This window comes from Mustela nivalis, assembly GCF_964662115.1.
Source record: "Mustela nivalis genome assembly, chromosome: 5".
Classification (NCBI taxonomy): Eukaryota; Metazoa; Chordata; class Mammalia; order Carnivora; family Mustelidae; genus Mustela; species Mustela nivalis.
In genome coordinates, this window is record NC_139024.1 from 101,423,489 (window position 1) to 101,437,513 (window position 14,025).

At 37.8% G+C, this 14,025-nt stretch overlaps 1 protein-coding gene across 16 annotated transcripts in view; it reads right to left on the reverse strand.

The window, feature by feature from the left end:
• The window catches only part of DST (dystonin), a 469,472-nt gene that overhangs the window by 84,041 nt on the left and 371,406 nt on the right, over positions 1-14,025 (reverse strand). For all 16 annotated transcript variants that reach the window (XM_082731256.1, XM_082731255.1, XM_082731253.1 and 13 more), the window contains 3 exons: positions 12,117-12,316; positions 10,490-10,985; positions 7,926-9,397 (listed from right to left, as the gene is read on the reverse strand). In XM_082731256.1, coding sequence (XP_082587382.1) covers positions 7,926-9,397; positions 10,490-10,985; positions 12,117-12,316 — 2,168 coding nt within the window. The remainder of the gene's footprint in view (positions 1-7,925; positions 9,398-10,489; positions 10,986-12,116; positions 12,317-14,025) is intronic.

Sequence of the window (14,025 nt, forward strand, 5' to 3'; positions counted from 1 at the left end):
TGATGCAATTCAGTATGTGGCCACCATTAAGTTGGGAAAAGAAAAATATATACATATATAGCCATCTATAAAGACAAATGTGTATAAAAGTACCTATTAATATCACAGTATCAATGCCCATTTTTCATAGTCAAGTAGTGAAATATTTCAATAAGCCCTTGATCCTCTGGTGCTTGAGCACAGAGGTTGTTCTGGGGTACTAATAGTAAAAAAAAGAAAAAAGTGCACACAGTTACCATGTTTGAATAGTAGACTGGGCACTAGACTGAGAATTATGAGAGACCAAGAGTTTTACTCCCAACTGTCCCTATCCTGATATGAAAAGACTGAAAAGTACTTATTCATGGCAATATTAATATTCAAGTTTCCATGAATATGGATGAGTATCTTTCCCTAAACATCCTGAGATTCTAATGAAACTTTCCATAAGAATGGCCCTTATTCTCCTTAGAATCTTACTCTGAATCATTATCACAATATTATTTGGGTTTTATGCAAACCTAAGAAGAGCAACATGTAACTTTCACATTTGAGGTGGATAGTGTATATTTTTAAAGTTAAATTTTTAAACTACATATATAATCCACTTATAAATTCAAGCATTCATTAAAAAAGTACTATCTACCAAACACCACAGTAAGCACTGGCAAAACATTGGTGCAAAGACATTCAGTACCACTGTCCTTATACAACTTAGAGTACAGTGGAGAATATGGGTGAGAAAATGGGCACAATATACAGTTTGGAACTAAGGAATGTTAAGGGAAAATGCCCTCGGTGATTATGTTTAAGTATATGTCACTTATTTAATAACTGAATTCCTATTTTACTAAACTAATTTCAACTAAGTCTACAAATGATAATCCTAATAATTCTGATTCAGGTTAAAATCTGAGCTATTGATATTATATTAGTATTTATGATAATTATAGTGTGTATATATATGTATGTATGTATGTATACATGATGCATGTATGTATATATCTTTGTTACTTAAAATCACATTCCAGGGGTGCCTGCGTGGCTTAGTCGATTAAGCATGTGACTCTTGATTTCGGTTCAGGTCACAGTCTCAGGGTCTCTGCCCTCCCTACCCTCAAAAAAAAAAAAAAACAACAAAAAAAATCACACTCCAGAGGTGTATCTGGATAACTAAAGAACTCATACATTTTTAGAGCAAAGCTAGACTGGTTTATCTTCCCTTCCCAAATTTTATTTATACAGCTACTTTAAATGTTATAGTCTCTAATGTTAATAAAATCAAGATATATTATATAATATATAATAAAGACATGTTAAACTGTTAAATATTAATCATTATATCTAGACCTCTCACATTTTCATAATCACAATGATGAATAAAATGAGCAAAGTTCTTCTGAAAAATAGTTAACCCTATTATTTCATATATACAGAAATTATAATGTTAAATGTTCCCAAAATGTGACTGCTTACTTGCTGTTGCCTACTGGGTATTCGTGAGCTAAAGTATCTCCTAAAGGCAGATGATTTTGGAAAAGTACACAAATTCTAACTGCATAATAGCAAACTAGTACCACTTTCTCATTTTCTATTTCTAAGGTGAAATTAAGTAATTGAAAAAAAAGTTCTTCAAAAGTCTTACCACCAAGTGCAACAATCCATTTCATAGAAAAGCTAAAGGCTAATTTTACCAACTAAAACATGCAGTTTTTAGGGCTGAAGGATTGGTAATATTGAGAAAGTCAATGTGCAGTAAGCAGAGAATGTGCATTATCCACGAAAACGGACAGGAGTATTTTCCTGTCCCAACAGCTAGGTACTGAAATCTGGATCAGAAGCCAAACAAGAGATACATGGTTTGTTGGGGGAGGGGAGAATATGGTTTGCTATGACACAAAAATAAGCCTTTGGAGCAACAATTTCTGTTTTTCTCTGAAACATAAACACTACTAGATAATGAAAACTGAAAAAATCCCATGTTTTTAGTTTCAAAAATAATAAACATCTTCACATAAATAACTAAAGGATTTTCAAGGATACTTATCAGATGAATATGCAATAGCTATTTATTTTAGTAGAAGTAGTTTATATTTAAAAAAAAAGTAGGATATGATAACCCACCACAAAAGCAAACAACTTCAAAAACACTTAACAGACTTACTGTCTGATCTTGATGGGAATTTATCTTGGTGTGAACGCTAGGTTAACAGTTTTAATAGGTATTTGCTATTTTTCCTGTAAGTAACTATAATATTATTTTTCCTCTATCTTCAATATGGTTTTCAGATGACAGTGGATAAAAAATACTCTGATAAAAAATACTCTGTGTAACAGAAAGTGATTCTATATATAACACTGCTAACTGAAATATAGGCATATGTGCATATATAACTTCTGAAAGTTAAAGTTTTTTTTAAAAAACTTTTAAAGTTAAAAAAGTTTTTGCAAGTTAAGCAAAAACCAATGTCTCAATGTTCAACCTCCCTCAGAAAACCAAAAACCAAACAAAACCTGAAAACACTTTTCATACTAAGACACTACTAAAACAAAGTAGTCTTGAAATTAAGGCAATTAATAAGTGAGCAACAGGATATGTGAGCACATTTTCTCAGGGTATCCTGGTTCCTGGACAGCTCCAAAAGCTTTCCAGTTAACTTTATAACCACAGCATTGACCTCCCTGAGACATTACTTAATGAATGATTATAGTCCTGCGCAACCACTTAAAAAACATTTACAAGTCAAATTTTCTTAACAAGAGACCAAAGTATAATTCCATAACCACAAACCAAATTCTCTCTCACACACACACAGACACACCCACACCTTTAAGCAACTTTCCACATTAATAAATTATGTAGACCACCTTTCATCTAAGGGAGGTCTATATGATAATGACAATAGATTTGATAATCTGGCACTGGGGGAGGAGGATAATCCCTTTAAAATGGTGTTGTAGTTTTATCCCATTAACAACAAAATAAAAAAAAAAAAAAAGACAGAGAAGAAAAAAAAATCCTTCCCTCCTCCCCCCACACCTGGCACATAAAATCTCTGGCTAAAACTGCCCTCTGAACAACCTACTTTAATTCTCAATCTTAAAGCAATAGAAGAGAGAACCATGCAGCATAGAGAGTGACAGTGTTACTTAGCAAAAGCAGAAAGAGAATGCACGTTGCCAAGCACCCATGGTCTGCTGGTTTTTGAGTGAGAATTACGAGGTTTTACTGACACCACACAGCAGATCAGTGTCAGCTCTCCGTAGCTTGGCGTCCTGGTCTCTGCTTGGGTGGGTCTTCTCTCTTCCCCAGCATGGATGATATTTTTTCTTCCTAAAATCTTAAGTGCCACACTGATGCTAGCTGATTAAATGATGTGACCTTCCCATAAGGCCCATGCATCAAATTGTGGTTTCTACAGTGAAAATATTTTCAGTTTTTAAAAATACCAGAGGAAGATATCGTGCAACTGCCTTGCTAATAAAGTCACGTGAACAGAAATCCAGTCAAGTAAGTAAGAATTTTTTTCCCTAAGAAAAACCTCTTCTACAACAGCTAAACTTCATGTCCTCCTGTTTTCAACTAAAATGGGGAACAATTCGCCACAGGCCTCTATATAACAATATGGGCACACTTAAAACCCACTATGTTAAAGCATTCTCTGGATAGTTCAATTTTATCTTTAAAAATATGGTGACATCACAGAGATTGTTTTAGGATCAAATCATAAATACCTTAGGAAAGTATTTGGAAAGTGATTTATTTCAGCAATACTATTTACAAATTGGGCTCCAACTGCCTGGTTTCTGCAGCCTCAAGATACCCGGCATTTTAGTTGACCCCTATTCAAATGAAGACACCTGGGTTAAACAATGCCTTCACAGGGACTAGAGAACACGTATCCCAGTGTATGAGGCAGGTGTTTTGATCTCTGTCTATGGTTTTGGTTTGGCTTAAACATTTTCTGCTCTATGTAATTCTATTTCAATTTTGAAAATAAAAACAAATCAGTTTAGAGAGACTTTGTACTGGAGATACATTATTTGTGGGGACAAACTGAATTACAACTTGGGGCAGCAACAGAAATAAACAGTAAAGCGATTCTGAGATAAGCCTTTTTACCATGGCCTCTATAGAGGTGGGAAGGGTACATGTTTAGCTAGGATGTGACTGTATATGTTCATTAAAACATCAGGTTTCTTTGATCTTCACTGAAATTAAATCAATTCAATATGGTGATAGTGATTACTTCATGATGATCAGAAGATCTGACTGGCTATTGATGACATCACAGGAACTGCTGGGACATGTTCCTTGTATACAGTTGGTTACATGTGTCTTTGATAAATAAAAATGTGGAAATATTAATATTACTTAATAATGTAGTTTAGATTTGAAGATAATGTTATGCTAAGAATCTTTAGCAGGAGGCAGGGAAGGGGGAACACCAAAGGGAATTTTTTCTTTTCTGCCTAGGAATTTATGATGATGCGCATAGAATTTAATGTAATATAGACAATTTAAGCAGAAAAATGATACTTTAAATTATCAACAGTAAGAGAAAACACCTCACGTTTCATACATTTTAGTCAGGTGACTAATATTTAGAAGTCAGAAAACATGGTAAACAGAACTCACGCAAATAATTTAAAAACTTTAACACAGAAGTTATTACCAATATATTTTCAAAAATTTGGAATAGCTTTCACAGACATGAATTAGGACATTTGGTTCAGAATAGCATATGTATTTAATCATTATGTTTAGGTTGGTATCTTAAACATGAATTAATTTTGAACTTTCAAGGATATTAACTGCTATTTCTTAGGTTAATTTTTAGGAAAAAAAAAATGGAAACAGAGAAGTCTTACCAAATTTAAATAATCCATTACCCTCCCAGTGACTACAAGGCACCCTCTACTGAGTAGCTAGGTAATAGCTAAGTTTCAAGCCTACTCTGAATTTATATTATGGAAAATGGTTATAAGATTCTATCCATGATATTAGGTTAAGCTAAAGCTACCTGAGAGAGTAATGTCAAATTATAAAAAGCCCTCCATAAATATTAATTGTTGTAATTGCTTTTTTTAGAACAGACACACACACACACAAATAAATAGAATTAGTGACTGTCTACACTACCATCTTTATTTACCATAATAACATTCTTGTTATTTTTCCCCCTCTGGTCCTCGAATATATTAAATGTAGACAACTTGTCCACTTGGAAACTTTTATTTTAGTCACTGGGTCTCAAGACACTGAAGTTATGTCAAGATGTTCTTTATTACTAAATTTCATTAAAATCAATCACCTCCTTCCAAAGTAATCAGAAAAGAGACAACACAGCATGATAAGTGGTTTATTTTAGAAGAAATGACCACTTTATTTCTCTTCACAATCAAATAAAACAATCTCTGCAGCCATTAATGGTAATGATGCCTTAGTGCTTTTGAGTTTACAAAACACTTTGAATGCACTGGTGAGAGAGTTCCTCTTACCTCTGCTTTTTCTTACTTTCAAAAGAACTTTCTCTAGAGAGAGCCACATTTTTCAATGTACTCATGACTGGGAACACAGCGAGGGAGGCATCTGCAAGCAGCAGCACCAAAATTATTACTTTGGCCCATTTTCTTATACATAGTTGAAGTAGTTTTTTGTTTGTTTTTTTTCCCCCTACACAAATTCACAGAAAATCCAGAAAAATGATAATGTTTCACAAAGGCACTGGACATGCTTCAATTTCACTAGGAAGAAGGCAACTTGACTATTGTCATTCAAGCACTCAAAATTTGTCAGGGTTCTACAGAAAATTCCAGAGACTCACTCATCAAGTTCTCCCCAAATCTCTGAGGCAGCCATTGTCACAGAACTTTGTTTTTATAATAGCAAATCCTCTCATGTGAAATCTCAGCTTTGCAAACCAAAAACAGGAAAGTCTGACAGACCAATTAAGGAGTAAAATCAACAGTGTGATAGCCTTCCCTTAATTAATTAAGGGAAACCTCCCTAAAATGGGGATGGGAAGTTCAGGAGGGGGAGATCTCATTGCCTACCACTCAGTCCTCAACTGAAATCCAACAGGAATAGACAGAGCTTGCGAGTGGACACTAATACTTCACTGCTGCACAGACAGGAGCAAGAAAGGTTTACCTCCTCCTCTCTAAGGCCCACGACAGTCCGGCCAAGGAGAGACGGTCACAACTCAGCCAGTGAGGAGCCACTATCCTTTCAAATCCCAGTTTACTGCAATGGACATTTTGTTTACAACAGCCTTCCCAAATTCTAGCTTTCCTCTACCAAAGAACGTTCCTTTCCTTTCTTCTCCAGACTTGTCTATGGTTCTGCCCCAGCTTGCTCATCCCACCCTGCAATTCTCTAATAAATCAATCTTTAGCTGGTAAAATAATTGGCAGTTTTACTTTTTAAGGTTAACACATTCTTTGCCTTCAAAAATCAGTGTCTATATAGATTCACAGATTTTTAAGCCCTGAAGGAACTGGGCCTTAAAGGTATCTTATAAAACACAAATAACCATAATAGTAATAAGAAAAAGAAGTTATTTTTCAAAACTCAGACCCCTAAATAATGTTATTAAAGCTGAACAAAAGAGATACTATGTCAAATATAACAGCACAGAATTTGATAGCACATCTGATTCTTACTCATCTCTCATGGGAAACAATTCATAGTTTCGCAAATGCTACTTTTATTTGGTCTTTTTTTTATCCTTTATGTGCAAATGGTGGGACTAATTGTCATACCGGTCTTTACTGCAAAGTAAAATACACCTCATGAACAGAACAAGACCCATGCTAACCCCAAAGATTCATACTGGTCCCATGCAGCAAATTCTTGATATGTAGGAGCCCCTCTGTACAAGGTTGAACCTGTCTTTGTCCATTGTGGAGATGCAATTTCTGCCCTTACTATCATAAATGAAGTCAAATCCAGTGACATTGCACATGGTCCAACCATTTTAATCTAATGTTCTATTTATTAAGCTCACTCCAAGCTATCAAGTGGCAGACATCTCTAGCACTGAGGAACTTACCGTTCATCAAAAATATTTTATTCCTAATCCTCTGGAGCATGAGCCCAAGATCTGTTTTTATAAAACCAGGTTTATGACATGGAACTCCACTCTGCCTTTCAAAATATGAACTTTTGGAAGAAAAAGTTTACAAAAGAAATTAAATTAAAAAGGATAAGAATACTATAAAAAGGAAAAGAGGAAAAGACTATAATTCACCATTTAAATAAAATGCTGGGAGACAAACATGAAGAGAACAAGCTTTTTATGTTATAGTTAGGCCTCTGCAGGAGAGTTTAAAATATGGCTCTGGTCACTCCAGATGTCGGTTGTGAATGACATCAGAAACAGACCCTACAATGTTAGTTTCAGGCTCACCTAAAACTTTTCAAGCACCCTTTGACCTCTTGATATTATCTCAGGTCTAACCCTACAAGGGCCCAAATCCCTAGAAGTCTTGGAAATCTCCACATGCCTGGATATTGCCTCCACATGTGCTCATTCAGGCTCAAACACTGTGTGATAGCTATATTAGAAGGCTCTACAAAACAGGCAATCTGGGGCACCTGGGTGGCTCAGTGGGTTAAAGCCTCTGCCTTCAGCTCAGGTCATGATCCCAGGGTTCAGGGTCCTACGATCAAACCCCGCATCAGGCTCTCTCCTCAGCAGGGAACCTGCTTCCTCCTCTCTCTGCCTGCTTCTCTCCCTACTTGTGATCTCTGTCTGTCAAATAAATAAATATAATCATAAAAAAAAAAAAAAAAGGAAAAGGCAATCTCCTTTCTGTACCAGTTACAAATTTCTTTTAAAAATAAAAAAGAAATTGTTTTTCTAATAAAACACAATGAAAATATGAAATAAAAATTCTCTTAAAATTTTTTTTAAAAAACAGTAAAAATGAAGAATTCCTACCTTGAACACGTCAAGCTGTTGGTTAATTGTCTCTGTTTCCATACCAACAGGGCCTTGAGACTCTTCATGTTCTTCAGCCTTCTGAAGCAGAGAAGAAAATTCCTTCAGTTTGCTGTAGAATTCTTCAAGACGTCCGATTGTCCCTTCAACCTGCTCTTCCCTGGCTTGGGCCCGATCCAGTAACTTGTTGCATTGTTTGCTTAAAGCCTCCAAGTCCCTTTTGATTCCAACAAGGTCAGGTGAGGTCTCTTCCATGGCCAGCATCATCTTGCAGGTTTTATTAGCATTGTCGTTGCTGGCTATGAGGGCTTCTAGTTTCTTCAGAAAGGCTTGAATAGCCTCCTTCTGCTTTTGCAAGGTGTCTATATCTCTCCCCACTGGGGCCATGCTATCCAATTCATCATCGAACTCTGCAAACTGAGAAAACATCTCTCGGATGGTATTCTGGAAATGCCCAATGCCCTGAAGTTTTGTTTCCAAGAACGAACACCTTTCATCAACCTGCTGATTCAGCGCACTATGGTCTTGAGCTAAGGTTTCTGCTTGTAATAAAATATCAGAGGTTCCCTTTGAGTCTGAGGCTTCTACCACGAGGTCCTGGGCAAGTCCTTTGACCAAATCTACCTGATGCTTTACGGTCTGAAGTGCCTTCTGCTGGGTTTGCAACATGGTCAGGTACTTGTTACTGTAGGCCTGGGGTCCTAGGGAGTCATGGGCATCCAGCTGTTCCTTTACACACTCAAGCTGCCTTTTAGCTTCTTTGGAAACTTCCTGAAATTCTTTCAACTTCTGGGCCATGCTTTCCAGACAGAGTTTCTTACTGTGAAGTTGTTCAGTGACCATCTCTACCTTCTGGATCAGTGATTTATTCTCATCTGTAACAACTTCTTTATCTACCTCACAGACACTGAGCAAGCTGCTGGCTGCGTTGTTGAGCAGTTCTACCATCCCCAAGTGTTGGTTCATTTCCTTCTGCAAAGACTTTAACTTGGCCATAGCATTCTCAGTTTCAGCAGGATCCAAGCAAAATTTTATTTCCTCCAGGTTATTCTGACAGTCGTCTATCCATGGCCGGAGAGTCTCTACATGCTCTTTATACTTGCGGGCTCTTCCCAGTGAATCTTTTACCTTGTCTTCTCGTTCTTTCACCTGCTTATTAAATCCATCCCAATTGGTTTTAATTGTGTTAAGTTGTGACTGTAAGGCCGCCTTCTCAGACCCTTGTGTTTTTAATAAAAGATTTTCACCTTCTGCAATGGTTTTTTCATAAATATTAGACTGAGCAGACAGAGTTTTACTAAAGTCTTCCTGGTCTTTAATTAATGACTCCAAGACATCAAGTCTGGCTGATATTGGGGGGGAACGGTTTTGCTCCTCTTTCTTCGTATCCAGCCAAACCTGGAAATCTTGGGACATTTGCTGAAATTGGTGAGAGCTTGCACAGGCTGCCTGAAGGTGCTGAACATGATTCTCTAAAAATGAAATCACAGATATGTTTATTTTACATCAAAATGTAATCTAATCTATGAAAAGCCAAGAGAAAAACCACCAAATAAGTGGACAGAACCATCTAAAAGGGAAATGACTTGTTCACTGGTGCGGTTTTTACATATCATGAAGGCCCCACACAGCAGCACAGAGGGACTGCGTGGGTCTGGGTTCCGGCTTAACCCCTCAAGAACTGTTAGACCCTGGGTGGATAATTAAACCTCTGAGCCTCATCTCCCCAAGTATAAACTGGCAAAATTAATAGAAGCTGCTGTGGCAATTAAATGATAATACATGTAAAGTTCTCAGCTTCATGCCTGTCATGGGAATGTGGTTGCAACAGTAATCATCTCATCATCACCACAGCGAACATCACCAGTATCCCATCAAAATAAAGGAGTAGGTTGGAGACAGTTGCTACAATCAATAAGCAAATCCAATCAATTAAAAAATATATAAACTGAGTATTTACTAGTTGCAAGGCACTTAGAGTTACTTTTCAATCAGAACAAACACAGTAGCCAACTGTGCTCTCTTCAGGTACTCATTCCTGCTGCCTCTGAGCCCCATGGGCACATCTGTCACATAATCAGGTCCAAGGTAGGTGAGAGAAGAACCTAGTGCACAATGCTTCTCTCTCAGGGAGACTACCAAGACTTGGTGAGAGAAGAACCTAGTGCCCAATGCTTCTCTTTCAACATTCCTCTAGAAAAGCTTTCTATGACAGGACAGAACAGAGTCACCACAGGTAAGAAAAGGACTCGAAGCATTTTTAAGAAGTATATTCACCTGTTCCTCTGGTGCAATGAAACTGTCATGCAGCAAAAACATTAACGGACATCTTTCAAAGACCGTTTTGAAATATCTGACATTTCCACGGTTATGTGACTTTTGCCCATTGTTTGTGCGTTACCCCCACAGCTGTGTCTGCACTCAGTAAAGTGGCCCCTACTTCCTCTGCGCTCTCAAGGAGGGCAGAGGCCCCTCAGGGTCCTAGATTTGGGGCCACCTCCTGGAAAGAGGCACGGTACTGATCTCCGTTTCCGGGAAATCCATGTATTCAAAGATAGACAAACCTGCTTTTTGTTCAACATCCTTAAATAATTTTAAGATGCCTTCCAGTTGCCTACTAAGCTCTGCTTTCAAGTACTCTTCCTTCACCAGTGCTGACAAATCCTCACAGAGGGTCTGGGCCACTTTTATCTGCTTCATTTCCTGCTCTAGTTCCTGCTTCACTTTTTGGGCTGCTTCCAACTGCTGTTTCATAGCCTCAGGGTGTGTGCTCACAGCCACACTGCTGCTGACTTTATTATCCAAGTCACTCAGTTTATCAGAAAGGCTTCTCAGCAGGCTTTGATACTGCGTGCTTTTAACAATGGCTTGGTCAATCCAGCTGCATCTGTCGCTCAATTGTCCCGTGAGGCTGTCCCACTTTTGGGTCACAGCTGCCAGTTGCTCTTTCACAATCCCGTGGAAAGAAGGGTGTTCACCAGGTCTGCTCAAGATGCCCCGGCCAGCATCTGTTAGCTGTTCGTACTGAGGCTTCCGAGTGTCAAATTCTTGCAGCAGAATCTAAGGCGAAGAGGTAAAGAGAGCAAATAAACACCCAAGTTATTGGATGATTGATTATGGAAAACGAAACTTTACATTTTTAGACAGACAGAAATGGTATTTATCTATCTAGTGTTTGCTTTTGTTTTTTAGTTCCTGTTGTCCTAGTTTTTATTTCAAGGGCAGGGCAATATGTTAAATTAATCCAAAGAGGAATGGTCTCTATTATAAAAATTTTAGCCAATAAATCACGTTGCTCAGAATGTAGGCTCAGCTCTGACTCTCATTATACAATGAGTGATCCAGAAATTTCCCTTTGTTAGTACATTTCATCTCTCTCAGGGAGACTACCAAGACTAGGGGCAATGATTTTTCCCCAGATACTTTGCTTCCATTCTCTTCAGATTAAGAACATACATATATGTTGACTCTCAATGGACATGTTGACTCTCAATGACCAAGATTGCTTCATATTTTCAATATACAGGACTGGCCACACGGCTCTGAGACCATAGTAGATGCAGGGAAATCCGACTAGCACCACGATGGAGCTTTTGCTTGTACCTCTGACTCATATCTCAGGGATTTTTTTTTTTTTTCTCCTCGTGGGTTCATCCACTTTATAATTAAACCAGTCTAACCCATGTGTGGTTCAAGGTTCCCTCTTTGTTTTTCTTCTTCTTTCTCCCCTTTTTATTCTGTCTCTCCACCCCCTCAGGGGCATACTGCATGAGTTTTACAAGTTTCATTATCTTCTACCACAATCAAAATGAATAAAACCTCAAAGGAGTAATTTCTAAACAATAAAAAGCACATACCAGCTTCTCATAAAAATGTTATTAGTTACACAATCACATTAATATTTCAAAGAAGGCCCTTTTTAACAGGGTCTGCACAAACCACAAGATGACTGAAATGCTCAAGAGACTTGACCCACTCATGGGCTCAGGAGACTGTTCTGGGATGCCTCCTGGCTGTGGTACTCTGGGGGTTTCCCTCTAACCTCAGAACGGTATCTTATGGGCATCTGAAGCATCACAAATACACTTCCAGGCAGTTTAAGCACAAACCCATCCAAAGCTAATGTAATGAAATGAATGTAATGAAATGAAAACATTTGTCTTGTTAAGTCACATAACACTCACCACTCACCTGCACCTGCTGCCTTTGTGTGTTCAGCATATTTGGGTCAATTGACAAGGGCCCAAGAACACTGACCATCAGTTCTTTTTCCACAAGCCACTGTTTTAACTGAGCTTCTACAGTCTGGAACTGGGTTAGATTATTAGAGGATTCTTCCAGTTTTTGTTGTCTATCAACTGTTAACTGATTGAGTTCTTGCCACTTAGAATCTAAAAGAAAAAGATAAAAGATGAAACTGGTGCTTGGTATTTCTACATCTAACATCACTGTCTATGTGAATACTGCAGGATATGACTCAAAATGATACATAATGGCTATCATTCGGTCTTTGTAACTCTACTAACACAGTTGACTAAAGCCTAATCTAAGAGTTAATTGCATTTAATGATACAGATTTTATGGTCCTGGAGCTGTGTGTCAACTGAAGTATAAGAAAAATTTGAATCTGACCTTAGAAGAATATGTAGAATATGTAATATTCCTTAAGGCAAACAGGATCCAGCGATCCCTTATTTCTTCTAGAAGTCCTATAGAGTCTCTCTGTTCAACTGTAACTGACCCACTAGAACAAGGAACATTAACCCTTTCTTTGAATAGCCAATCTTCAATGATCAGTGCCGGGCAAATGACTCTCACATTTGTAGATCTACGCCAATTCTCTTTTATTCAAATCGCACACAATGACAACTAGCTGCTTGCGTGGAAGTCACAACACTAGGAAATCACATCAACCCTTTAAACACTAAAAACAACTTTTTCTTCTTATCAAAACTGGTGGATTCTTCTGATTTTCAGAGTTCTTTGAAAGGTTATTCTCTCTTCCATATCACTGAAGTTCAATACTTCAAAATGTGCTTTCATGACTCTCTTAACTCCTGTCTTCTTGATCATAAAGCCTTAAACCTATCCCTTACATTCCTAGTGCCCTAACTCCATTTTGGTCCTCCTCATGTTTTGCCTGGACTAGTGGTTCTCAAACTTCAGCTGCACTAGAATCACTAGGAGGGTTTAACACAGGTGCTGGGCCCCATCTCCCAAATTTCTGACTCAATAGGGCTGAAGAGAGGCCTGAAATTTTGGCATTTCTAGAAAGTTCCCAGGCAATACTGATGCTGTTGCTCCCCAGAGCACACCTTTGAGAACTATCATCCTAGACTACTAGACTTCTCACTGGTTTCCTTGTAATTAATTAGTGGTTCTCAGCTGCAACCCATCTGGTTCTAAAATAACTTCCTTAAAACATAAATGTCGCTTCTGTGATATCCTTTAATAACTAAGTTGTCACCACCTAGATGATAAAATATGAAGACTTCTGCTCACATTCAAGACCTCCCACAAAACTGACCCTAGTCTAGTAATATTAGAGGGTCTGGAACCTGAGATGAAAACTCTGAGTCCTATTGATCCTACAATTACCATCCAAACAGGCTTCTGCTTACACCAACCCTTACCTAACACACTCTACTCCCTCTCTACGTATCCCAGCTCAATCTTTCTGTCACAATTCCACTAGACCTTATGCCTCTGCTAGGAATCCTTTCCTGCTGTTCCCACCCTTAAAACAGTTTGTCCCCTGAAGCCAAGAGTTACTGACCAGTATTTGAACATATTAGTCATTCAATAAATAGTCACTGATGAGTGTGATTAGTTGATCAGACAGATTTTTTTCATGTAGCACAATACAATAAATGGCCGCTCTTAATACAACCAATCTGTTAAAACGTACCTAATGACATAATTCTATATGGTATGTTCTAGTCAAACACAATCTAACAACAAAAATAATGCAATTCAAAAAGTGAACTGAGAGGAAGAAATACCAAAATCTTATCAGGAAGCTTTTTTGAAATACTCTTCACTCTCAACTCCTATTCTAAAATGCCTTGATAATACCATCCCCCAAGTAATTCTGATTATC